The 26,212-nt window shown below is 39.6% G+C and overlaps 1 protein-coding gene across 4 annotated transcripts in view; it reads left to right on the forward strand.

Annotated features, from left to right (window-relative positions):
• The first annotated feature begins 3,121 nt into the window (after window positions 1–3,121).
• The window catches only part of VSTM2A (V-set and transmembrane domain containing 2A), a 28,427-nt gene continuing 5,336 nt past the window's right edge, over window positions 3,122–26,212 (forward strand). For 3 of the 4 annotated variants that reach the window (XM_003895968.5, XM_009202932.4, XM_009202933.4), the window contains exons 1-4: window positions 3,122–3,632; window positions 5,447–5,613; window positions 7,474–7,524; window positions 10,365–10,701. In XM_003895968.5, coding sequence (XP_003896017.1) covers window positions 3,554–3,632; window positions 5,447–5,613; window positions 7,474–7,524; window positions 10,365–10,701 — 634 coding nt within the window. In that variant the 5' untranslated portion in view covers window positions 3,122–3,553. Of the gene's footprint in view, window positions 3,633–5,446; window positions 5,614–7,473; window positions 7,525–10,364; window positions 11,012–26,212 lie in introns of those variants that run through there. The other variant, XM_021935772.2, reaches the window with a different exon arrangement.

Below are 26,212 nucleotides of genomic sequence, written 5' to 3' on the forward strand. Positions count from 1 at the left end.
TGTGAGTGAAAATGTTTCTCAATACCCTGAAATATTCTCTCTTATGCAGTTTTGATCATCTGTAAAGAAAGTGTTCAAGAACACAGTAGGATACACATCGAAGGGCATGGACAGGAACAGCTCATCTAACCCAGTGAGGATTGTCTTCCAATTCTTTAGATGGCCATTTTAAAAGTTATTTCTAAAGGAAATATCTAATTTTGTATCTTCCAGTTACTTATGAAAAACTTTTAAAGTTTACATTTGGCTCTTAAGCCTCAACTTAGGACAAATTTTGAAAGTGTGATATGGAAAGCCATTCTATCATGAGCCTATGGGAGTGAAATACAGTGATCTCCTTCAACTTTAAGATGGAAAAATGTCCCCGAATCCTTAGGAGAAAAGGGCATAGCCACAAAATGTAAAGACCCTCCCCCTCGCCAGTTTAGCTCTTACGTGGATCAATTGCTCTGGAAGTTTATGTAGAAGCCTACAGACATCACAAAGAAAGTGTTTGAAAGAGTAAGTTGACCAAGTTTGAATATGTAAAAAAAATGAATAAATATAATCTAAATATGATGCCAAAGGAACACAATGGAATAATCTCCAACAGATTGTATTATGCTCAAGGAAAGAGCATATTCAAATAAACATTCCTATTTTAGGTTTTGGGGGAAAATGTCTGAATTTCTAAGAAGCAAAATAATGACCAAAAGCTAATTAACAGGGCAAGAAAGCAACCAAAAAGTGAGATGGTAGAATTTGATTGTTGGAGCACTATCAATAGGTATTTTTTAAGAAGAGATTTGCAATTATTATTATAGGATAAGGCATCAGCAATCATTTTGGCAAAGGAGAAATGGGCAGGAAATATTTCTCTTATATCTGGATGCAGACAAATTTTCTTTCCTGATAATTTACTTCCAATCTTGTGGGAGAGTACAGTGTTTTACAACGACTTGTATAAAGAATTGGACCTAGTCTCAGAACTGTGATCATGTGATATATTGAATATATTTACTTCTTCATTAAATTTTCTCATTTCAAACTGTTAATATAGAGACAGTTTATCGTTAACAAGGCAAATGACCTATAGAAGATAATGCATACATGCTTATTAGCACTATTTACAGTCCTTGAGATGATATAACAGGTATTTAAGAAAAAAGTGTTCGTCTACATTGACAAAACTAAAATATCTATTAGGCACTTTTTTGTAAGCAGAACAAAAGGTTTTTCCAATTTCATCTTTCTCCTTCCTTTCTTTCTTCCCTCCTTTCTTCTTTGTTTCCTTCATAGCTTAAATGCTTATAACTTTCTTTTAAAGTAATTCAATGGTTTATTTTACTAAAAAAGATTTCTCACACTTTATTTTTCACACTCTTAAGCTTATTTTTATTGTACTTTTATTGTTACAGTGATCAAGTACTTCTTTAAAATAGTTGAAATGCTTTGCTAAATTAATTTAGAACTCCTCTTACTTAAAATAAATGCCCTTTATATTGAGAACTGTTTTAACAGCAGATAACCTTGAGGTCAGGTCATTTCCATGACATATTATACTCATGTTTATGCTAAGGGTTGAAATAAAGCCAAAATCATGCTAGCACATTGAAAACATCCTGTTAGGCATGACATTTAAAGCATATACAAGGTTTTGTTGTTTACTTTCCAAGTAATGCTTAGTATGGTTCAGGTGTATTAACTTGGATTATGTTTCTGTGTTCTGAACTCATTGTCCATGAATGTTTGAACATAAAGAGATTCCTTTTCTTAGAATGATAAACTTCAAAATCCTTTGCTAAATACAAGGAGGATACAGAGTCTGGTTGGCCTAAACATGAACAGATGTAAAATATCTCCCATGATTGTCTCCAAATCCCATATTCTGACCCTACTTACAGTGAAAAATAAATATATTTTCAGAAAATAAACAATATTGTGATGAAGTTATTGTGTCTTTAGTTTTCTGAGCTTTAAGTTATTGCTGCATTCAGCGATAGAAGATAAGTGATTTAAAATGCAACCACTATGTTAATTTTTTCCTGACTAGTAAAGGTATTAGGCAACTACAAATTCTTTATCTGTAAAATGAAAATACATACCCTACATTAGCTTCCTGATAGCACCGTTAAGATTAATTCATATTTCCAACTAATACTGAAAATTTGTGGTATAGTTGCATAGAAATAATAATGGGAATTAAAAATGTGTACTCTTCTTAGATGGTAAATGCTATTAATTTTGTTAAAAAGATTTAAATCCAGTAATAGTTGAGTCGTTAACATAATATACATTGTTGTTTCAGTTCTTAATAAAAAACAGAATGTACATCTCAAATCTTCACCAAGGCAGATAAGTAGATTTCTTCCACATTCTGAAACTTACTGTGATTTTTTGTGTCTAAAATGAGATTCTTTATTCACTTAGTCCCAGGGAACATTACATAATTATTGTGCTATGCAAACGAAAAGCAAATAAACAAAACAAAATCACGTAATGAAGACCTTATGGTATGTAAAACCCCTCCCCCCTCCAAAATACATGGCAGATGAAGGAAAGGAAGGCAGGAGGTATAAAATTTTTTTAAAAGTAAACATAGTATGGTGGGCTTTTGTTTCGAGAAAATTCCCTTAATGCGTGACTTTTTGTACTTTTTCTCTTTTCCGTCTGCCAGCTGGAGCGATATGGCTCCTGCATGAGCTGCTTGTACTGAAGGCTGTTCAGCAAGAAATTCGTGTGAAATCGTAGCATGTGATGCTCCTGGTTGGAGCAGTTAATAACTGGTTAAGCGGCATTTCCCTAAATGGCTGTTTTCCTCGGCCCAGCCGTCTCTCCCCCATCCCATTGCTCCCAGGTCCTCAGCAATGCCCCAACTCCCTCCCGGAACCTCTCGCTCTGAGCCCCCCGCCAGCGCCGCAATCCCGCCACTGTATTGTCCTCCTCGGCACCGAGCGATCTGATCCGCCGAGCCAGAAAGACACCCGATGGGGGAGAGAAGCAAAGTGGAAAAAAACCAACGTCCCTGCTCTCCAGAAGGGAGACCCCGGCGGCGCCGCGGTGCCCTGAGCCCTCCGCGGCCGCCCGGCGCCAGCTCCCGGGCGGGGCGCTGTCCAGCGCGCACAGAGTTAAAGGCATCATCGCAGCCATTAGAGGGAAAAGTTGCGGCGCTGCGAGCCCAGCGAAGTCCTCAGCCCGCCCCACTTGCCCACTCCCCACTTCCCGAGCCGGCTCCGTGTTTAGGGAGGGCAGTGATCACGCAAGCCGGAGCGGCGGGCTGACGTTGGACGAGCTGCCAGGTAGCTGGAAGCAGGCAGCCAGGCAGCCGAGACACTTCGCAGCGATTCCAGCCTGGGCTCCGCTGGAAGCCTCGCTGAATCCCAGCCAGCTGGTTCTAACCTTCCAGAATCGCAGTCCCTTCTCCCCACAGCCAGCCCTCGCCGAGCAAGCAGCAGGATGTTTGCAGTGTCGCGCCCAGGGCTCTGAGACAGAGCCTGCCATCCACTCGCACGCCTTTCTTTCAGGGCTTTTCGGCTGTTGGCTACACTGATGTGACCCCCCCTCCCTTTTTGGAATGATGGGGATCTTTTTGGCGTATGTTGGATTTGTTTTCTTTTCCGTTTTATATGTACAACAAGGGCTTTCTTCTCAAGGTAAGTCTGTGCTCAATGGCAAATATACATTTGCTCGCGTGTGTGTGTGTGTGTTTCTTACACTCAAAAAGAATGGACAGGCAGATAGAATAAGCTTCCTAGCAAGTAACAGTGGGCTTAGGCTGTATAAATAGTGTTCTGTTTGACGATTTTCTTTAAAGTTTATTAAACTGTAGACAAGCTAGGCTGGAGAGAAAATCTAGCTGGTGCCTGACAATGAGGTGGGCTCCTCGGTGAGCACAAACACAGGGTCGATGTGGTGTGCGTGTGTGTGCGTGTGTGTGTGTGCTTTCTATCTGTGTGCATGCACAGGGTAGCCACTCATGCATACATAATCATCACAAACAAACACAGGGCTGGATATGGGGACTCTCCATTACCAGTCCCTCTTCCTTGGGTAGTCAGACTGAGCTTAGAGTTTCCCTTTTCTAGGTCCGTGTGACTCCTTTTGTATGTGTGTTTATCAAAGGACAGACTCCTCTGAGGACCCATAAAAAGCCACAACTTGCATGACAAGCAGCAGCAGCCTGCTGAACCCGATTGTTCAGGACTTCGTAGGCTGCAGTGGTCGTTTCAGCACCACGAACAGATCACATCTCTGCTGCCAAAAGACTGCATCACTTCTGCAAGCAGAAATGCCATACTCCTTCTGCCAGCTAGAATAGAAAAGTCCTTTTCCGATCAGAATGTCTCCTTAATAGCTTCCCTGTTTTAGGTATAAATACAGTTTCATATCACTAGAGATTATTTTTGGGATTTCATAAAATGTTGAAAAGAGACCATGTCTCTCTTTAAAACGGGGGTGAGGTGAGCGGGGGAGGAGTGCATCCACCCTAAATCATTTCTGCAGTCCTCACAGCCCTCCTCTCCGTAAGTGTGCATTGTGGTTGTGCATTGCCATTGGCCATACAAATCTTTCCAAGACTACTTTTAGGGAACCATCAGCTCTTTGCAAAGTACCCCTTAGATAAGATAAGAACAACCATGTTGGTAACAAGATAAGAGCATTGTATGTTCAAGAAATGCCTTTAGGAGGAAGGAAACATATTTTTGTGAGTTTCACCATGGTTTCATGAATCATGCAAACTAGCAGTGTCAATGTTGGTAATGAAAAGGCTGAGAAACATCTCCATAGTGACTTCTAAATAATATTTAATCTGAACTCAATCTAGATGTGTGATCATTACATCTTAGGATGTATGGCAGTTCGAAATACAGTGACTTGATGGGAACAAATAAAGGTTAATTTGGAGAGAAGGAAACATACACAGTTTATAAAGTGTGCAACTTGTTTCACTACTGCAGGCGTGTTTCACTGGTGTTGCTAATAACTGTTTTGCTGTATCAGGAATGTGCATTTTGACAGATAATCATGATCTACTCTGTTACATGAAACATCCAGTTAGTAGTAGATTGTTTAGAAACTTAGAGGCAAGAGACTCTCCTCATATATCAACTTGACAGATTGTCTCAATTGTATCTCACTAACTCTCTCAGTAAATTTTGCGGAATACTGCAATCTGACAAAAGGTATTTGGATCTACCTGCGGGCATCTTGGCTAACAGAGTTATTGGCAAGCTTGTTAACCTTTCCATTATCTGGATTTGATCAACAACATAGTGATTTAGGTATGATACCAAAAGTTAGACAGGAAAGAGGCAAAGGAAGGGGGCTGGGGGAACCAGACGAAGCCGGGGATGTAGGAGAGGGGTTTTGTTATTTAAGTCCAGGAAAAATGCAGCGAGCTCTCAAGGAAAGAGACTCTGGCAAGAGAGGTGTGGATATTCCAAAAGGATGCCTTTCTGTTTTGCAGCAAAATTTACCGAGTTTCCGCGGAACGTGACGGCGACCGAGGGGCAGAATGTGGAGATGTCCTGCGCCTTCCAGAGCGGCTCCGCCTCGGTATATCTGGAGATCCAGTGGTGGTTCCTGCGGGGGCCAGAGGAAATGGAACCCGGGGCCGAGGGGGCCGGCGCGCAGGTAGCGGAGCCCGCCGACCCCGCGTCTCCCCTTCGCTTGCCGGGTCCTCAGGGTGTCCGGCCCGGGACTGAGGGCCGAGGTGCTGCCTGGGCACCCCTGGGGAACCGCCCGGTTCTGTGGAAGCGAGTGACCCCCAGGGCTTCCAGGGAAGGAGAGGGAATTTGTCCTGGGGACGCGAAGTTAAAACCCAGAAGGAAGTCCTGCTGCCCATTTTCTTCCTGTTAAACCGGGAAGCGCCTCCTCCTATAAGTTCTGGTTCTTAGGAAGATGCCCGCCTTGCCCCTGCCGCGCTGCCACTTCCCGGGACATCCACAAGCCCCTTTCCAGGACGGAAGGAGGGGGAGGGGAAGCGGTGGGCGGCCTCCACCCCCCGCCCCACCCCGTCTCCCTTCTCTGGGCACCAGGCACCATCTGGGACCCCAGTCCCCGGGCTGGGCATAAACCCAGAAAAGTGGGGAGGCAGCCAGCTCCTCTCCACCTCATTCCTCCTGAATCTGATGATGAAAAACTTTTTAACTTTATGCGCATATCGGCATTTCAAAAATCGAATCGAAAAATAATCTTTTGGCGCTTTTTGATAATTGAAAAACGGCAGCTTGAAAAAGCATACGGCATAAATCAAAAGCACTTTTGAAAATCATCATAAAAATAAAAATTTAAAAATAAAAATTATTCAGGATTATTCCCTTCTTGGCTGGGTTTATATTGGTTGTTTAAAAGCAAAATCAAACCAATCAAAACAAAAAGAAGAATCAAATCAAAAACACAAAAACGCGCTGCGAAAACGTACGCTGCGCGCTGCGCATGCGTCAAAACTTTACGAAAATGTCAAAATCATTAAAACTTTTTAAAACGTAAACGCGCGTGGATCAAAAATCTTACTGCCTGCGCTACCTGCACCATTTTTGCACACCACGGAAATCAAACAAAAACAAAACAAAAAGCATGGCATCAAAAACAAAAAGATCAGGCGAACAAATCAAATCAACAGACTTGCATTTCGGCATGCGGCGCGTCATCGATGAAGAAGATCGTTTCCAAAAACAAAAAGCGGCGGCAGCGGCGAAAAACAGCATCAGCGCGCGCGGCGCGCGCGCGCGCGAAGAAAAGGCGGGATCGAAAAAGGCGGCGAGATCAACTGGCACGCGCAAATATCGCGCGTCGCGCTGCGCGCGGCATCAACGCTTACGCGGCGGCGCGCGCGGCGCTCCGGCACGTTCAAATCAAAATCAGGATCGACGTCTTTCAAATTTTATCAGAAAAATCAATCAGAAATCAACACGGGAAAGGAGGAGAAGGGGAAAAGGAAAATAGTGGGAGGAGGGGAGAAGGGAAGGGGTTCCGGGCGAGAAGGGAGACCTAGTTGAGCGAGAGGCGGAGCCCCTATGAGCCTGCAAGAAAATCTGTGGCCGGGAGCCCGGGGCGGGACGGCGGGCGGGATGGCCTCCGGGGCAAAGGCGCGGAAATTCGTCCCGGGGCACTTCACCCTTACTCACGCCGGCCGCCCCACCCCCGGCGCCCGCGCCACCTCCGGGCCAGCGTCCGCACGGGTCAACCCGCGAAAAAGACCCGGCGGCTCCCGGCCCCGCCTCCCGAGCGCAGCCTCCGAGCTGCGGGGACAGCGCCGGGACGGTTCCGGGGACAGCGCCGGGAGGGCGCAGTGGACAGCATGGGGACGGCGCGGGGACGGCGTGGGGGCGGTGCGGTCGGGGCCTGGACGGGGGTGGCCACGCCCCTAGTCGCTCCCTGTCCCCAGGTCACCCTGGGGGCCCTGCCGGGAGCGGCGAAGGCTGTGCTCGCTTGGGGGCGGGCGGTCGGGCGGGCCTGGCGCTGGACTGAGCGTTCGCTCCTTGCCCGCAGGTGGAGCTCTTGCCAGACAGAGACCCGGACAGCGACGGGACCAAGATCAGCGTGAGTTAGGGGCCGCGCCGGGGGCCGCGAGCCCAGGCCCGGGACGCACAGCCCTTCCCTGTCCCCGAGAAGGCGGCTTGCCAGTGCTGCAGGAGAGCCCGGTGCCCCTTGCTTGCCTCACTAGATACATACAAATGGAAGCACGTTTAGAGTCCCTACAGAAAATTACATATTTTAGTCACGTAAATATCCAAACATTCTAGAGAATCGTTTGCTATCCAGAGAGGTTGTGTGACACTTTCTTTCATTGCTTTTTGTAACTTACCTAACAGTAAGAGTAAATACAATGCTAACATCTATTCAAATTATGGAAATAATTATATTTTAGTAGAAAGTAAAACACTAGCAGAGGAAAATATATTTAGGGAGAAAAATATAAAGCATCCAACAGGATACTGAAATTGTGATTAAATTAAGCAACTAAATTTTGAATGTCACTTTAATGCATGGAACGTATTTCCAGTGCTGTTATTCAGAATCATATAAATATAATGCCAAAAGCCAATATAAATGTAAAACCATTATTATAGGAGCTTGACCTATTGAAAATGTAAACTTACAGTTCTACTCTATTGCTTATTACTTTTAATAAGTGTGTGTAAAATTTAAAAAATGAAAGTCTTATTTTTTTACTCTACCTCAAATGAAGCCACATAGCATCAGTTAATATTAATAATACTGCTTCATTTGATAAATAGAAACGAAATAGTTATGTAATACAACAGGAGGAAATCTGTTAAGCATAAACATATCGTTATTATATGTTTTTAGAAATCTAAAATCCCAATGACCTACATTTTAAAAGAAAATGTATTTTAAGGCTCTTACAATAGCATAAAGTGGTAGAAGATTGGAGTTACATCATAACTAAAAATGTACAAATATATTGTACATAGAATCTAATTCTGTGATCTAAATGTGTAATCTCAACATGGAAGAAAAAATGACAAAGATGAAATATCAACCATAAACTCTGATTTAAAACTCATAAAATTACTGACTTTTTAGGATACTTCAATTATTCTTATATCACAGAAACTGTTGTTTTCCTACAATATTAGAAAAGCTTTATTGGTGAAATCTAGTTTTTTCTTAATTATTTTATTTTTCACATACATATACAACTAGATAGATTGCTTGGTGACCATTCTTCCTTCAGCCTTCACCCGTACCCCTATCATCTAAAGGCCAGTAACAAAAATAGTCTCATACATCCTGACCTCTGATGCATACAATGAGAAATATGATTACACACACAACTGTTGATGGTATTACCTATGCCAATAGTGCATAAAAGTTAACGAGTGGAAGAGAGTTTTAGACACAAACTGAGGCAGAAAGTAGTTTGTTCCCTGTTTACCCACTGTGTGACCTTGAACATATGTTCTCAACCAACAGTTATTAACTTTGAATTCCCAGGAGAGTTGTTATAAAATACTGATATAAGTTCCACCCTCTAGAGATGCAGACTTAGTATTTCTGTATTACTCCACATGACAGTATTTTTAACAGCACCCCAGGTGATTCTAATGTACACTCAGTGTTGAAAATCACTGACCCAAACACCCCAAGCCTCAGTTTACTCAACTATAAAATGGGATAATAATATAAATACTCTAGCTACCTCAAACTTTATTCGGAGATTTAACCCAGAATAAAAGTGGAAGTATTCATTTCCATTTTTATAGTATTAGTGTATTTATATGTAATTTTATATACACTTAAACCCATAGGGTTCAATTGTTGGAAATTATTTGTATATATACCTCTATATGTAAAAACAGATGAGTGCTTCTCAGGTTTTTCTAATAATTTATGGCTGTTTGAAAGTGTAGTGTAGTGGCCATTAGCAGAAAAAATAACTTTCGGCCTCCTTCATTTCTTTTCTGTATCTTTCAAAATCAACCAAATTCTTGAATCCCAAACGTCTTATGAAACCTATAATTGTCTCAGTTATGAAGAACACGTGATTATGTATTAAACCTAACTGTTCTGATAAAGATGCTTATATATACAATATATGACATATAATAGAAAATCATATATTATATCTAGTATATCTATCAGATATCTGTTCTTGCTATTAGTCTAGAATAAAACTTATTAGAAGAAATAAGAAAGCCAATTTCAATTTTGAAAATCAAGCCAATGTTTTATCGATGGCATCCCAAGTCCCTGTAGCATAAAGTCCCTATAATGGCATGGGATAGATACTTTGAGCAACAAGACTTCAGGTGATAGGAAGCTGTACCCCCAAGTCATGCCACCCCATGACTAGAGGCAAGACTGCATATAAAATTTAAGAAGAAAAAATAGTAATATCCAAGTTCGTTACCAGCACCTTTAGTAGTCATCCCAGTGTGGGGATACAAGTGCTTTCTCACTCAAACCCATGACCAACAAAATATTTTTGTGATATCTCAGAGTTGAGGGGGTTAGTTTATAGCCCACAGGGAAGGAAAGAGGTTGTTTCACCTATAGAGTTGGCCTTATTGGTTTGTGCTTCATTGAACTGAGTTAAGCAGGCAGAGGCCAATCCCATGATGGAAAAATGACAGAGCTGCTACTGGCCTGTGGACAATGGGGGGCATATGGCTGACAGAATCTGGCACTGGCTGCATTGAACTTATTATCCCCTGAGTCTGCAAGTGCAGTGGTTGGTGGAATAGGATAACCAAGGCCTTCAGATGTGATGTTAAGGAAATAAAAAGCTCCTTCACTATGGCTGTGGGCCCATTAAGACCCTTTAGCTTTCCAATGTTAGCAAGCTCAGGGGAAAAAAATGGGAACAAAATCATTTGATGTAGCACTTTATTTTTTTTTTACCTGCAATCTTTCAGACAGTGAAAGTCCAAGGCAATGACATCTCCCACAAGCTTCAGATTTCCAAAGTGAGGAAAAAGGATGAAGGCTTATACGAGTGCAGGGTGACTGATGCCAACTACGGGGAGCTTCAGGAACACAAGGCCCAGGCCTATCTGAAAGTCAATGCCAACAGCCATGCCCGCAGAATGCAGGCCTTCGAAGCCTCTCCCATGTGGCTGCAGGATATGAAGCCCCGCAAGAACGTCTCTGCAGCCGTCCCCAGCAGCATCCATGGCTCTGCCAACCAACGAACGCACTCCACCTCCAGCCCTCAAGCGGTAGCCAAAATGCCCAAACAAAGTCCACAATCAGGTATGGAAACCCATTTCGAGCCTTTTATTTTACCACTCACGAACCCTCCACAGAAAGGTCAGTCGTATAGAGTAGACACATTTGTGAATGATGGTTTTTAAAATCGGATACCTAGTTCAGTGCAAGTGATTATGAGAGGTGACTGCTGAGCCTGCACCGATTCACTCAGAGCTCAAAGCATGTGGGTGCGCCCCGTGAGTCCCCTAGTGGTGCTGCATTTCCAGAGCATCTGAGAGCTGGACTCTGGTTTTTTTCCTTTCTGTATTTACACATTATAAGAACAATAAATCATGTAATGTTGGTTACATTACAAATGCATGTTCATTTTCTCTACAGATTTATGTATCGATAATGACCCAAATTAAGAGGCTTTCACTTAATCAAAATGTAAATGAGAGAGACATGCCATATCATGCATTTTCAGCGACCCATAGCTCTAAGCAGGACTATTCTCCAAGGGCTTTTGATTTTGAAGGAGAAACCTCAGCTGCCTGTGATGATGATAATGGAAGGACAGAGGGGGGATTGAAGACAGTAAGTGGTGCAGAGATAAGGCAACTCCTGTGAATGTGCCTTCCAGGCCAATTTAGAAGCTTAGTCACAGGATTCTGAAGGCAGCTGTGCAAGTTAAAGCTGTTCTGAATGGCATTAATGTATGCAGTCATTCAGCCAATGGAAATGCGTAGAAGTTTTAACCTTGATGTGGGATAAAGGCTTCGTGGAATGAGCAGAACCCTGCACAACCCCGTGGCCATCACGATTTCCTCAAACACATGACATGGGATGAAGGGAGCACAAACATACCGACTTCATCCTTCTTTAGGTTTTTCCCTTTATATTTTATCACTGAAGAAGTATTGATGCTACCATCAGTAATGGAAAATTACATTGCTAATATTATTTAAGATCTCTTCAGCCATTAAATTAAAAAGTCTGATTACTTCACCAGGATGATTTCTGAGATCTCATCTCATATCATCTTGAATACGCACACACACACACACACACACATCTCAGAAATCATCCTAATCAAATATAGACTTTAATATGTATATCAAATATATATATACATGTAGAAATACATGTAGGTTTGTATCTTTAAGTCCTTGCTTGTGAACAATGCTTTTAAATGTTTTTAAAATACTGTATGCCAAAATAGGTTTTCTGTTAATGCTTTACTTCCTAATGGATGTGATTTGCACATTTGTAGGGCACTTGGATTAGGGTTCTCTGAGTTTGCCCTGCCTTATAATGTAGATGAGCAACTCTCCTGGCATGCCTTGGTCATTGCAATTTATGTCAGTCTGATGAATAGATGGCTTAGCCTCTCTGAAGCCCAGTGTGTGTGGATTTGTCTAATTTTTTTTTCTTTATCATCTTTTCTGTTTCCCAAATTAAAGGACAAACTAATATAGCTGGAACATATGTGTGTGTATCCATACACACAAAACACACAGGTATATGCTAAATTATAATGGTAACCAAATGATGGTTACAACTTTGTGACTATTATTTCAGGAAGATTTCTTCACATTATCAGAAAAGAAGTTAGACACTACAGGCAAGATTACAGAGTAGACTAAGCAGACAGTTTACAACCTAATTAGCAAGAACTCCAATCATGGAAGTGAAATTATTAATATTATCCTACATAGACTGTTCCAAGTTAGATGTCATCAATCTGTTCGGCAGAATAAAATCAAACAGCTTATCTATTCCAAGTGAAGAATTTGGAATAGAGTGGTAGAGTGAAATGCTTTATCTATTTCTAGAATATTTTCTTAGCTTTTGGGGTTTAATAATGCAATCTAAAAATATCTATTTCTTTTATTTTAATATCTCTTAGCACTGTGATTAGTGCTAAATGATAAACTCTAGATCTCTTCTAACAATTTTCAAATGAAAATTACTGCTCTTTTTTCATCCCATTGCCAGCCTTGCTGTTAGATACAAAATTGCTTTTTCTAGAGTTAAAGATAGAAGGAGAGAAACAAATGACTCATGAAGTTTATATTCATTAAAAGTCCTGTTCACTAAAAGTATGTGCTTGTATCAAAGAGTAACCTGAAATACCTCAAAATATTTAATTTCAATATTTCCAACCAGTGAATACTGGATCATATTTTTATATACTTCTATCGACATTTTCTAATTTCTATTTCAGAAGCTGGGGCAGTCCAGCCACTGACTTATGTGTAAGTTCCTATACTTGCACAATTATTATATATAATTCAGTATCAGGGTGGATATTTATATATTATATTCACTGTAATACCCACATCCTGATTTATGATTTTTGCCTTAAAATTTTCAGATTATATTCAAATAAAGCTTATTTCAATACCCATGTTTCATTTATTCATTCATTTATTCACCTTCCATTCCTCCCAGGAACTCACATACCAAGCATAGGGACTCAAACAAGGAAGACACACTTCTTCTCCTCAAGCAGTTTGTATTTTAGTTTGCAAGAAAACAAAATATTTGTACATTCCATTTATCATGCATCTTTATTTCATTTTTCTATGAAAGGCAAGATGTGGTGAAGGCACAAAAATCAAAATCTTACTTTTGGAAGTCAATAGCTATATTGTACTAGCCTTTTATCTTTTATTGTTTGACACAAACAGGCATCCTTCATCTATGGTATATGGGACACTGTCATATCAACCTCTGTCACAAAAAACTGGCCTGTTTGGCCCTTTATTTTCATCATAATCTTTGACTTAGTTGACTAAATTATTTAAAATGAAGCACTCACCTCTTAATTGATACTATTTTTCTGTCGAATTTCTGTTTTATGAAGGAAAACGTATTAGCTGAAAATAATTTTATATAAAATCTTCAAATTTTCATACAATTAATTTAACCAGTTTTTCTAGAGCAGAGATTTACATGAATAGAGGAAGATGGAAAAGATAGTCTATGACCATCTACCTATCACAAGATAAAGCTAACTATTATTTAAGGTATTTTCCAACAGTTTTTGAGCATATGACTTTCCCCTCCCACTTAAAATTGTTTCTTTTTTATCTTTGTGAATCCTTTACTTGTAAAATTATTTGAATTCTACCTCCATTTTGTGATCAACAATTAAAACAAAATATTGAAGCAAAATGGTTAGGCAAACTGATAAACAAAACTTGGCTGTTGCAATCCCTTTAAAGTTTGCCGTCTTCAATTGTTCTGGACACTCTCCGGTTTTGTGTACCATGACCGGCTTAGATCATATCAAACCTATTCCCCTCTGCCCACTTTTTTTGGCTCTATTTGCAAGAAGCTTATCAAGAGAGGATGCCAATAAATATGATGTTATCAGGAAAGCAATACATAAAGTTAGAAGCAGAAGAAATATTCTATAGATGTTCTGAGAAGGTGAATTCTTGCTTCTTGCTGGAGGAGTCAGGGAGGGCAACCTGGATGAAGGGGCTTGGAGGATAGGGAGAGCTCACACAAGCAAATACGGTGAAGAAAGACCTTTCGGAGACGAGGGTGGCACCAAGCATAACTGACTGTGGAAGTCCCAGGATCTTGACCAGGATGGGGTGGTTTAGGTCCCTCTTTGCAGAAAACACAGGACTCAATGCCACTCCACTGTGCCCCCAAATACCCCAGTATACTAAGCCATTCTCTACTTGTTTCTTCCTGTCTCTTCCAGTGTCTCCAATCCTTCCAGAAGTCAAACATCTCCTCCACAGACCACCTCTACCAGTCCTTCCTTTCTTCTCTCTGTCTTCATTTTTTTCTACTGACCCCCTCCCCACCTTCCCAAGGTCACACAGAACTGTGAAGCAGCTTCCTGCTCTTCCTCCCCAACCTGGCCGTGGATCAACCCCTGCTGTGCAGAGTTGCATGCTAGCTCCTCCAGGTCAATTGCCCAGGTCACTTGCACTCCCAATGCTGTCATGCAAGTCACTGGTGTCTCCTGCTTCCAATTCCCTGCCCTCTCACATCTCATCCTTCCCAGTCTCTAGGTGACCTTTCTCCCTTGATCGCTCTTTCCTGACACTCTTACCTCTCTTCTCTTTGCTGGCTGGTCCCCTATTTACTGGCTCCTAGCATTGCCCTCTCTCCTTTATTGGCCTCCCCCACTAAATTCCTCTCTTAAATATAGTTCTTTTCCCATTGTCAACTCCCTGATCTTCTCATCCACTTCCATGGTTTTGACTGCTAAATTTTCTTAGAAAATTGTTCCATTCACCTTTGTACTTCTGACTCATTTCGGTAGATCCAGACTCATACTCACTCTTGTCCCCAGAGCATCTACATATATGTCCTGCAAGAACTGTGGCAGAGTAAGAATGTCTACACACTTGTCTCCATCCCACCCAATGAAGCCTATTTTCCTTCCCCTGAGCATTGGCTGGCCTGTGACCACTCTGTCCAATAAAGTAGGAAGAAGTGAGCTGTGCCAATTATAAACCTATCCTTTACAGGGGCAGGCAGCACCTGCTGAGCCCTCCTGGAGGCCAGCCACTGTGGAGGCAGTGCAGCCACCTTACTGACTGAAGCTCAGCCATGGCCCTTGGTGTGCGAGCCTGGAAGCAGCCTTGGGTATCCAAACACTCCAGCCTTCCTCCAGTCACAGCTCCAGTGGCTGTCTCATTGCAGCATGAGGGAGCCCAAGTGAGCACTGCCCAGCTAAGCACAGACAACACGCAGAACAGAGACAGATGATGATCTCCTGTCACTTTAAGGCACTAGGTTGTAGTGAGGTTTGTTTCGTAGTAGATGCTCAGATAAGACATCTAAAACTCAAATATTCAAAACTGAATTTATCTGAGCTTTCTCACCAAAAAGAAATGTTCTTCCTCCTATGATCGCAAACTGTTTTAATAACATTCATCACAGTCGTTGGTCTTGAGGAAGCCTTGAAAATGTTCTCATCTCTTCTGTCAGCTGACACACTGAATTGTCCTAGTAATTGTCTCCCTAAAACATCCCTGAGAAACTGCATCTTTTCTGTTCTAACCAATACTGGTTTATTGTCAACACAGGCTCTTTTCATTTTCCTAATCTAATCCAATCTATTCCAATAAGAATTTCTTGTTTTAACTCTAATACAAGGGGCATATCACAACAGAGCATGTATGAAATGATTATTATTTTCAAAGTGCCAACATCAGTTTTCGTAGTCTAACTCCAGCCTTGTTTCTTCTGAGTTACTAATCTCATTCAGTCTTTCCATTTGGTATTGCAGGAATGTTTTCAGATATTTTGTTACCTCTATGGCTTTGCAAATGCTGTTTCCTTTCCCTATTTGCTGAGTTCCTACAAAAATGAAAACTCCTTTATTAAAGCTTTCTCCTTTTCTCTTTGTCAGAACTGGTTACTCATCAAGTTCTCAGCAATTTGTTTATACTTACTTTGAAGCCCTCACTGTGCCTTGTATTGTTGAATCTTCAGTGCTGAAAGTCACACGTTCTGGAAAACCTCTTAGTTTTAAGCAAACCGGGACAGTTGATCACCCTAACTGTAACTTCTTGGCTACAAATATCATAACTTGCTTTTGCAATTCCTCTATGTGCCCTGAACAAGTGGGGCTCATGTTCTTTTTTTTTTTTTTTTTTTTTTTTTGGTATAATTATGTTTTCGTAATTAGATAATTTTGCCACTACTCCAGAACTGATCAAGACTCCCAAACTGTGTTTCTGAAAGTGAGTTGTGCAGCCTACCTATGCCAGACTGGTCAGGGACCTTATTAACAATTCATATTCCAGGACTCCACCCAGTGCCTACTCAACCAGCATGACTGTAGAACCAGAAATAAGCATGCTATGTTCCAAAAGTTAAAAGAATCATTAGCTTTTTGAAGTTTTTCAGGGTAAAAAAAATTTCTTATCATTTACTATGAGATATATATCTGGATGTCTATCTGTGTCATGCTACAAAATTCTTTTTTTAGAGGCTCTGCTCTGTTGCTCTTATTGTTTCCAGTATTGGGGTGGACTTTTGTGAATCTGTTCACTCATGTGATCAACAGCTGGTATTTGTAAGGAAACTGGCTGCGGTGAAGGTGGTACTTGTGTCTCCATGTGTGGAGTCTGTAGTAGTTCAGCAGGAATGCTGATTCTCCGAACTCCGAAATACAATTATTGTGTGTTCACCGTGATATGAACCTGACTGTTAAGAGGCAGCTGCTGCAACAGCTGCCAGGAGCCCAGAGTGGCCACATTCAGCAGGATTCGTCTTAACACGGGATGGCAAAGCCATCGGGAGGAGGGAGCTGAGAGGCTGAGGGTCTTTGCAGGAAGATTGCTTGTCTCATTTAATATGTGAGTAAATGATGCACTGCTTTGAGGTAGAGTCAGTCATATAATTCAGCCCTTACTGCTGATTTTTGTTTAAATGATCCAACTTGGCTGCTTACACAGGTTAAATTAATTTCATCATTGTAATTCTGTCATATAAATGGCAACTATGTAAATCAAGTGTCTATGAATAAGACAAAAATAGATATGAGGGAATGATTTGGATCATACAGGCCAAGGAATCTGGTAGGGCTATATTTGAACCAGAATTATGTGGATTAAGATTCTATACTGGTTAAATTCTCCTGTAAACCATATTTAATTTTACTCATTGAAGTTCAGAACTATTTGGACCTAGAATGTCAAGGCCTTGCTGTAGGTTGGATGGGCTTTTCCATTCATAACTGGCCACACGAAGGCTTGCTTGTGACTCCTAGTTCCTCTGTAGTTAAGGAGACATGAAACAGAATTTGCCAACGTTCTAAGTTCTTGTCTCAAGTGATTCCATGATGTCTGCGACTTCAGGAAGCTACCAGAGGACCAGCTTCCTGGCTAGATGGCCAAAGTGTTGAGAAATTGCTAGAAAGGCTTCACTCTGTTAGTCACAATAACACACACCCTAAAAGAGCAACAAAGGTCAAGAGCTCCTTCTTCCAAGGACCACTTCTGCCACTGATAGGCTGAACCAGTGCCTTCATCTGAGCAGTGAAGGGGCGTAAATGAGCAGGGACACACTCCTCAGACCTTCTGCCTACGGCTTTGCCTACTAATTGGTAGAGGCACTAGCACACAGCGGTTAAAGAGGAAGGCTGCTTCACATCTCAGCTCCATCACTCATAGCGCTGTATGTCTGTTTCCTCATTTCCTTCTTTTTTTTTGTTTTTGTTTCTGTTTTTGTTTTTGTTTTGAAACGGAGTTTTGCTCTGTCTGTCGCCCAGGCTAGAGTGCAATGGTGTGATCCCAGCTCATTACAACCTCCACCTCCCGGGTTCAAGCAATTCTCCTGCCTCAGCTTCCTGAGTAGCTTGGATTACAGGTGCGCACCACCACGCCCGGCGAATTGTTGTATTTTCAGTAGAGACAGCATTTCACCATGTTGGCCAGGCTGGTCTCAAACTCCTGACCTCAAGTGATCCACCCTTCTTGGCTTCCCAAAGTGCTGGGATTACAGGCGTGAGTTACTGTGCCCAGCCTGTTTCCTCATTTCTTAAATGAGAACTATACTACAATCCTCACAGGGTTTTGACAGTTAAAGGAAATGATGTACCTATGAAGATTGACACTTAATAATCCCTGAATAAACGGTGGCTAGTTGCTGTAAAAATATGACTATTATTGCATATGCTTATATACCATTATCAGCAATGAAATGATTAGAGTTAATGGTCTTTACCACCTGGTTCTTCTAGGCAAATATTTTCCTTCCTGAGTGTGTAGAAGTGATGGGTTAAGGAAGGAAAACTAGATCTCCATTTCTGGCTTATGTTTTGTGGTTTATAATTTCAGAGCTTTCTTTTTTTTCTTCTGTCACAATGCCATTAATTGATGATAAATTTTCCTCTAAATAAACACAACATATTAGCCACCAGCTGTCTTGCCCAAGGTTGTAACTAGATCTTTATTATAAAACATGATAAAATTCCAAAGGATTTTTAAGAATTTAAACTGCAACCTGAATAAATAACAGGTATTCTAAAGCCATAATTATACAAACTGGTGTTCATCTTAATTAAATTCAAGTTTTCAAAAAAGGTTTTCTGAGTTTTTAAAACCACAAAGTAATTAGTAATACATCTGAAAACATAAACAAGTTAGAATATTATTTAAAGACTTAAAAAGAAACAAAAATAAAATAGGAATATAAATTAATAATAAAAATTTCATAGTTTATGGTACCAGGTAGATATAGATTTGATTCCTAGATTTGCTATCTACCAGCATGTTACTTTGGGTGAGCTGCTCACAAAATGTCTCTGAACTTCAAAATCTTATGTATAAAACTGATATGGTAATACTTATCTACCAAGGATCATTTTTAACATTAAATGAAATAATGAATTTTAAAAATCTAGCAGAGTAAACCTAGCACGAGTGAGCTCAGCAATGCCCTAGTTCTCTATCTCTTTACCTACCAGATAAGAAATTATGCTACAAAATAACCATTATTTAAGAGGACAACAAAGAAACAGAAATATGAATAGAGAATAAAGCAAATAAAAACAAACTTGGAAAGCTCAAAAATTATACAAAATAATATCTAATGAATTTTAAAATGTAACAATTAATGAAGGATTTATTTAATTAATAATGCCAAAAGGAGACATATAATCACAGTTTACAATATATATCCAAATGAACGCCAGTTAAAGAGCTAAGCAGAAAATAAAAATCAAATATAGGAAGATTAGCATAAAATAAGATACTTGTGACTTTGAAGGTTAAAAGTTACAAAATCATTTGCAAGTGAAAATATTTAGCTATAACTTTAAAATTTTATTTAACTAAATAATATGTAACTAAAAAGTAAAGCATCAAACAAGGAAATATTTGTGTCTAATACTTAGGAAAATAATAAATGTCAATATTTACAGATGCTATGATTTTATAACCCACTCCTAGTCACTTAGAGATATTAAAAGTCATCATATAATATGAATAAAATTAAGATAAAAGTATAAACTTAGGTCAACCTTTTACATAACTCCAATACCAAAGTAGAAAATAATTTTAGGAATAATATTGAGTCCTCAATAGTAGCAACAAGTAAAAGATATAAAATATATAATCATTTTTTGAAAAAGTATGGTTGCAAATCAGTAGTATGAATATGATGACCACTAAAACACTTCATTGAGAGAGTTTAGGTTTGAATAAATGAGTTACAATGCTATGTTTTTGGATGGCCCATCTCAGAATTGCAAGCATGTCAGGTTTTTCAGAAGTATTTATAGATTTGATGCAGTCCCAGTCAAAACCCTTTGTCATTAAAAAAAAAATTTGACAGATATAATCTTAGCAAAAGTTTTCTAAATCAACAAGCATCATAAAGGTTACAGTGAATCAGACATTCTGCTACATTGCCATTGGCATGGTGAATCAGTACTTCCCTTGTGAAGGAAAATTTGTCAGGGAAGAGTCATCACGAGGCTTTAGATTATGCAACCCGTATGTCCCTGAAATTATACTTTCAGGAGGAAATTCCAAGGATATCATAGTGAGTCATGAAGTGCAATGCTTATCATGGAGTTTTTCATACACCTGGAAATACACAGATGACCAAAAGGCAAGTTACCTAGTGAATGTGTTAAAGCATACAGTGAACATTAAGCAGTTTCTAGAATCATGTTCTCAAAGAATGTTTAGAGACATTAGATAGGACTCAGTACATAACATCACATGAAAAAATATAGGATACAAAAATTTAAGGTGAAAAAATGTAGCGTACAAAGCTTTAAATCAATCTGAGCCATGTGCACAGAAAAATAAAAGAAAAAAAGAAAATGTACAGCAGTCAATATGTTATTGTTTTTAATTTTTTATGGTTTTGCTTGTTTATAACACTTGTACAATGATAATGTATTACTTTGTTATAAGCAGAAAAAGAAAATTTAAATTTTTTCCAATTAAAAATGGTAAACAGTTGTCTCATGAGAGAGAAAATAAATTAGCAAACACATAAAATATTTCAACAAAGAGAAGCAAAGTAAAATAATGGTGTATAATTATAGAGTTCATGACAAAATCTTAAAAATATCTACACATGTACATATACGTACCTAAAGTACTGTTATGAAAATGGTCTACTCAGAAAATGCATTGAAATTAGGAACTTTGTATTTTATTATATCTTATTTCCTGGAGTATGGGTGGAGAATCTGACCATCAAGTTAGTCTTGTTTTTCTAAGCAAATAGGTGTGATCTTGATGAATTCACATTGATTAAATAAATCAAACACATACAAGTAAATAAAATGTCATGCAATCATTTTTCCTGTCAATGAGATGATTCACACAGCCCCCAATTCCAAGGGAGATCAAAGTGAGGATACTCCCATTGTCTTTGGGAGTATCAAGGGAAATCAGACACAGGAAGATTTATAAATGAGTATTATGTTTTACTTAATGCAACTGCTTCAAAACAGACTCTGAGAGAGCATTTTTGCATGAATTCAGAATCCTATAGGTATAAAACATACCTGATATAGGTTAAACAGTGCTTGAATTAAAGCAAATAGTAAAATCTAGGAGTTATGGTTTCTTAGTCCATGAAGCTGACAAATATGAAGCTGTAGAGAAAATTTTAAAGATGAAATTAAGTCTAGCAATTTAATTATTATCTTCACAGAGAAACATTTTAATGAAGTTAAATAATGCAGTGAAATACTTCAAATGTTAAAATGTAAAGGTGTCAAGCACTGTGCAGCGAAGGGCTCTGTTATGAGATCAGTGTTTTTCTTGCTTCATTTTGATGGCTTCTGTTACAGACACACCCTGAGGAGCCCGCTCTTCAGCCATGCATATAATCTTTTACATTTAGTTTTTCTGATTAAACAAATTCATATGCTATGAAGGCAATTCTCTAACTTCTAGCATTGTAAATAGTTAATTTGAAAAATCCAACATTTAGGGATTGAGCAATAGAATCACAACCACTAAACAGAAAAAAAAAAAAACTTCAGAATTTAAAATCTCACTCTATTTCAAACTATCTGAAAATATTATAAGGATTGTGAAGATAGGAATTGTGTCTTGAACTTTAAGTGTTATTGCAGCACTTAGCATTGTGTTTAGCATGTACTTAGAGTTAAATGTTTAGGGATAGAAAATTACGTTTTGGTTTATGTATAGTGCAAAACACTTCTGAGGATAATACCACTGCTGAGAATATACTTGAAGTTTAATGTAATTTGGTGAATGTTTAAGAAAACAACCCCAGACTGCCTATGTAGCAGTGGTCAGAAAAGATTAAAAAACATCCCTTGGACTATCCTTCATTACATATTCATGATGATACTATTAATTTATTTAAAATGATATTTAATGACAAATGATGTCTGGGAAGTTTGATGAACAAATCCCAGGCAATGGCTTACTTCTGTCCTTTTATTTGGATATCTTGATAAATGAGATGTGAATTTTTAAAATCTTGCTTCAAATATTTCTAATTACTTAACGCTGATAGCTAAGAAGATAACTTCTACTAATGAAGGTAATTAATAAAGCATTCTAATTAAGAAAACTTGAAATAGCTAGATTAAGGAAAACGGTAAAGCCACTGGCTCAAACTTGGAAAAAATATGGGTAAAATCTTAAGACATTTTCCTTGTGTTAAAACAGGTGTGTTTTCTGAAGCCATATAATTTATGCTTTTTTAGGTCCTATTGACATTAGGTCCTCCAATGATTCCTTCCTCAAAGTCAGACATTAATTAACCATAAAAATTTATTTTTTAGTTTTTTGTTGTTTTTTGTTTTTGAGACAGAGTCTTACTCTGTCACCCAGGCTGGAGTGCAGTGGCGTGATCTCAGCTCACTGCAGCCTCCACCTCCTGGGTTCAAACAATTCTCTGTGTCAGCCAAGTAGCTGGGACTACAGGCATGCGCCCAGCTAATTTTTGTATTTTTAGTAGAGACGGGGTTTCACCATGTTGGCCAGGATGTTCTTGATCTCTAGACCTGGTGATCTGCCTGCCTCGGCCTCCCAAAGTGCTGGGATTACAGGCGTGAGCCACCGCTCCCGGTCTTTAGTTTTTATATTTATAAATCATGGCTATATCTTTATTTTTCAATTTACCTAAGAAGATATGTGGGAAATGAAATCACATATTTGCAGCTATGTGTCTTTCCTTCTTTCTTTTTCTTCTATTTTTTTCACTCTGAGTTCCTCAGTTGCCATTTCTTTAAAAATATGAGATGTTTTTCCTGCTTTGATGAGAGATTTTTCTCTGACAGTATTGGCAGTGGAGGTCTATAGCAACATGCAAAGAGGACGTGGATAAGGAGAGGTATTCTTTATTTCACCAACTGATGAGCGATTTCTCAGATATTCAGCCAAACTGACCCCTGTTTCCTCAACTCACAAGTTATTCTTTTCTCTGCCCTTTTCAGTTAGTAGTCAACAATACTAGCTGTGATGCACTTCTGTTGGCTTTCTAATTCAGGGCAAGCTGTCCTCAGTGAGCCAGGGAAGGGTTCTGGGTGCACGATCGCTGAAAGGATGCCAGGGCACATGGATGCCATTTGTCTCTATTGCGTTCCCCAACTTGAATACACTTTCTGAAACCCTTAGTCAAATTTAGCACCATTCATGATCAGGGCAACAAAACCACATGTGGAATTCCTAATATGAAATTTGTGATTTTTCAAATAAATCCTGGATTAATAACTACCTATACATGATTAATAAAGAGAATGCTAATGAATAATGAAAGCAAGCAGGCAGGAAGCATTTTTAAACTCTGTGACTAAATAGTTTCAAGCATTTTAGCAACATTTGTCTATATACCAGTAAATGTAGTGCTAATTATAAATCATTCTTATTTATGCATTAAAGCTGTTATTAAATATATGCAGTATTAGAATTTCATTCTTGGAAAGGTTTCTGTTTGTTTTTCCACCAATTTATATTGTTCTCCTTTACATTTTGCCAAAGCCATTCATATCTCTATATATTTTTAATAGGCAGAATTGGAAAAGTATAAAGTTTTCAGATATGAGGAATTGCCATATGAAATTATGATGCAAATATTTGTACCATCGTAGCTCTACAGTCAAACAGAAACCGGATTTGAATCTCACCTGTACCACCTACTAGTTGAATAAACTCCAATAAGTTACATAATCTCCTCCAGTTTCAGTTCCCTATCAATAAAATGATTATGGTTAACTCCTGGGATCATAGCCAGAGGTAAAGAAATCATAAGTGTTCAAAATTATTGGCAACTTCTATCATAACCATCATCCCATCTGCACAAAATCAGTTCTTGCTTGTAGGGGTGTGCTACCATGAAAATGTGCTGTTTTCAGATGTGCCGTGTCCCCAGCAAGAAGAAGGCAGCATTGCTTGCACACATCCACTCTTCAGTTGCTGCAGGAGGTAGAAAGGCCTGACAGCTGCAGAGGAGGGTTCTAAGCAACAGAAGAGAACGGTCTTTGGTGAATGGAGTGGCACCCATGCACCCTGTCCTGTAGACCTGCGTTCATGGGCAACTGCACTCCCCCTCAGCTACAGTAAGAGCCCTCATAACTAGAACAGAGCTGTAAATTTGCTGACTAAAGGAAAGCAAGAAGGGAAATTTAAACAGCTGCTACCAGCATGCCGGGGCACATTAAATAGGCAATTTATGTATTAGGTCAAAGTGAAGCACATTTCTTTTAAAAAGCAGATTTCTGGAAGAAATTGGCACCAGACGCATAAGCATTCTAATAAAAAGATACTCTTCTCAAAAAATTATGGGATAAAATCATTCTATTATTTGACCTTTCCCCTTAAACAGTGATTTAGTATGTTCAAACCTGAATAAAAATTGCATTAGAAGCTAGCTCAGTTTTTCTCACACAGCGATTTTCATTTCTGAAGCTGGCACCTGTAATAAATGAGAAATATGTTGAAGGGGCCCGTCTGCTCGAAGAGCTGTAATGGACACTCAGTTCCTCATAAGCTGGACTTCTTCACAGACAGAAAAGTATTTGGCTGTTGCTACTTTTACTGTTGGAGGATTTCTAGTTTTAAGTTTGTGGTTATGAGCCTCACTCATATTCACTTTTACAAAACAAGGATTCTGGAGTCAGACCATGCAGCCACAGTGGGATGGTGGGTGGGAGTAGAAAATGTTTTCTTTCTTTTTCCTTGCTCCTTTTGATTCCATTAGATACCCAAACAAGAAGAGAAAGAAGAGAAAAGCCAATCAGGAATCACGCCTAACTCTGCAGAACGATGCCCCGAAAATACTGATGGTACCCCATATCTAAGCCAACTAAACTTGTGTTTACATAGGAAATTAATCCATCAGAAAATATTCAAAGCCAAGAGAAAGTTGATATTTGGAGAATTGGTCAAATGTACATGGAATAAGTGGTTTATTTAGTTTTCTTCACTCAGCACTTTGAATTAAATACCCACATCCCCTTCTGGGATCTTTCCTAGAGCCCAAAAGTCTGGTTCTCATCCCCCACCTGCCACTAACTAACGATGGTACTATGATCCATCAATGTAACCTTTCCTGGGCCCAGACTACCAAATTTGAATAAAAAGCTTGGAAAAGAGATTTTTGAAAAGAAGAAGGAATGCTAGAATAATAGTGGAGCCAGGTATTAAATGAATATTTAAAGGAATTCAGAGGAACCTTTGTAAGCTGTAAAAGTCTATGCTATGAAAAGTTAAAAATATTGTTATATCATAAGAAATTTGGTACATTACGAAGAACAAACAGGTTTTACATTTTATTAATGCATAGAAAAACCAAGAGGCTGGTAATGTTTTCATATTCAATATTTATCAGTTCAGAGTTGGGGAAAAGTTAAGTTTTATATCAAGTATGAAGTATGTTATATGCGAACTATGTTACACGTGGTGCATTTCCTCTGAAAAGATGAGTATACATTCAAATGATAGCTGCGCATCACAATTTAACAAATGTGGGGTATTGGAGCAAGGTCACTTGTCTCAAGGGGTTTCAGAAAGCAGCAGATGTCTGCTCTGTGCTGATGGACCACACTGCTGTTTCTTCATTTCTGTGTCTTTGCGTCACTCCCTGCTAGGATGAGTTATTTCACATTGTTGGGTTACATATTCCTGATCTGCATATTTGCCACACAGGGTTGTTGTGAGGATTAACCAGTATGATGGAGACACAGTGCCTACTGCATGTTGCCTGGCACCTAGCAGGTCCCCAGTAGTTTCAGCCGTTTTGGAGGGTAAGGTGTGGGCACGCGGAAAGATGCAGCACTGTTCATCCTGCCCACTGTCTCCCAGCCTGGTGACTGCAGACGCAGGAAAAAAATGGTAGCACAGACGGAGGTCTAAACTGAAAAGGAAGGTGCTGAAAGGCAGCCAAGCACTTCTACCTGGCGGACATATGAGGGGGGCATGGAAGGGCAAGAGGCATGAGAACAGGAGCTGGTGGCACTCAGGCAGTGACGCAGAAGCAGACCCTGACCTCTCCAGGCAGTGGCCCTCTCTGGCTGGCAACAGGCAGTCCACTTGAGGCGGGCAGCCCCACACCGTTTCCGCCAGACTGCTGAGGCTACCAAGGTCTCAAC

The sequence above is a fragment of the Papio anubis genome, chromosome 4 (assembly GCF_008728515.1).
Source record: "Papio anubis isolate 15944 chromosome 4, Panubis1.0, whole genome shotgun sequence".
Taxonomy (NCBI): domain Eukaryota; kingdom Metazoa; phylum Chordata; class Mammalia; order Primates; family Cercopithecidae; genus Papio; species Papio anubis.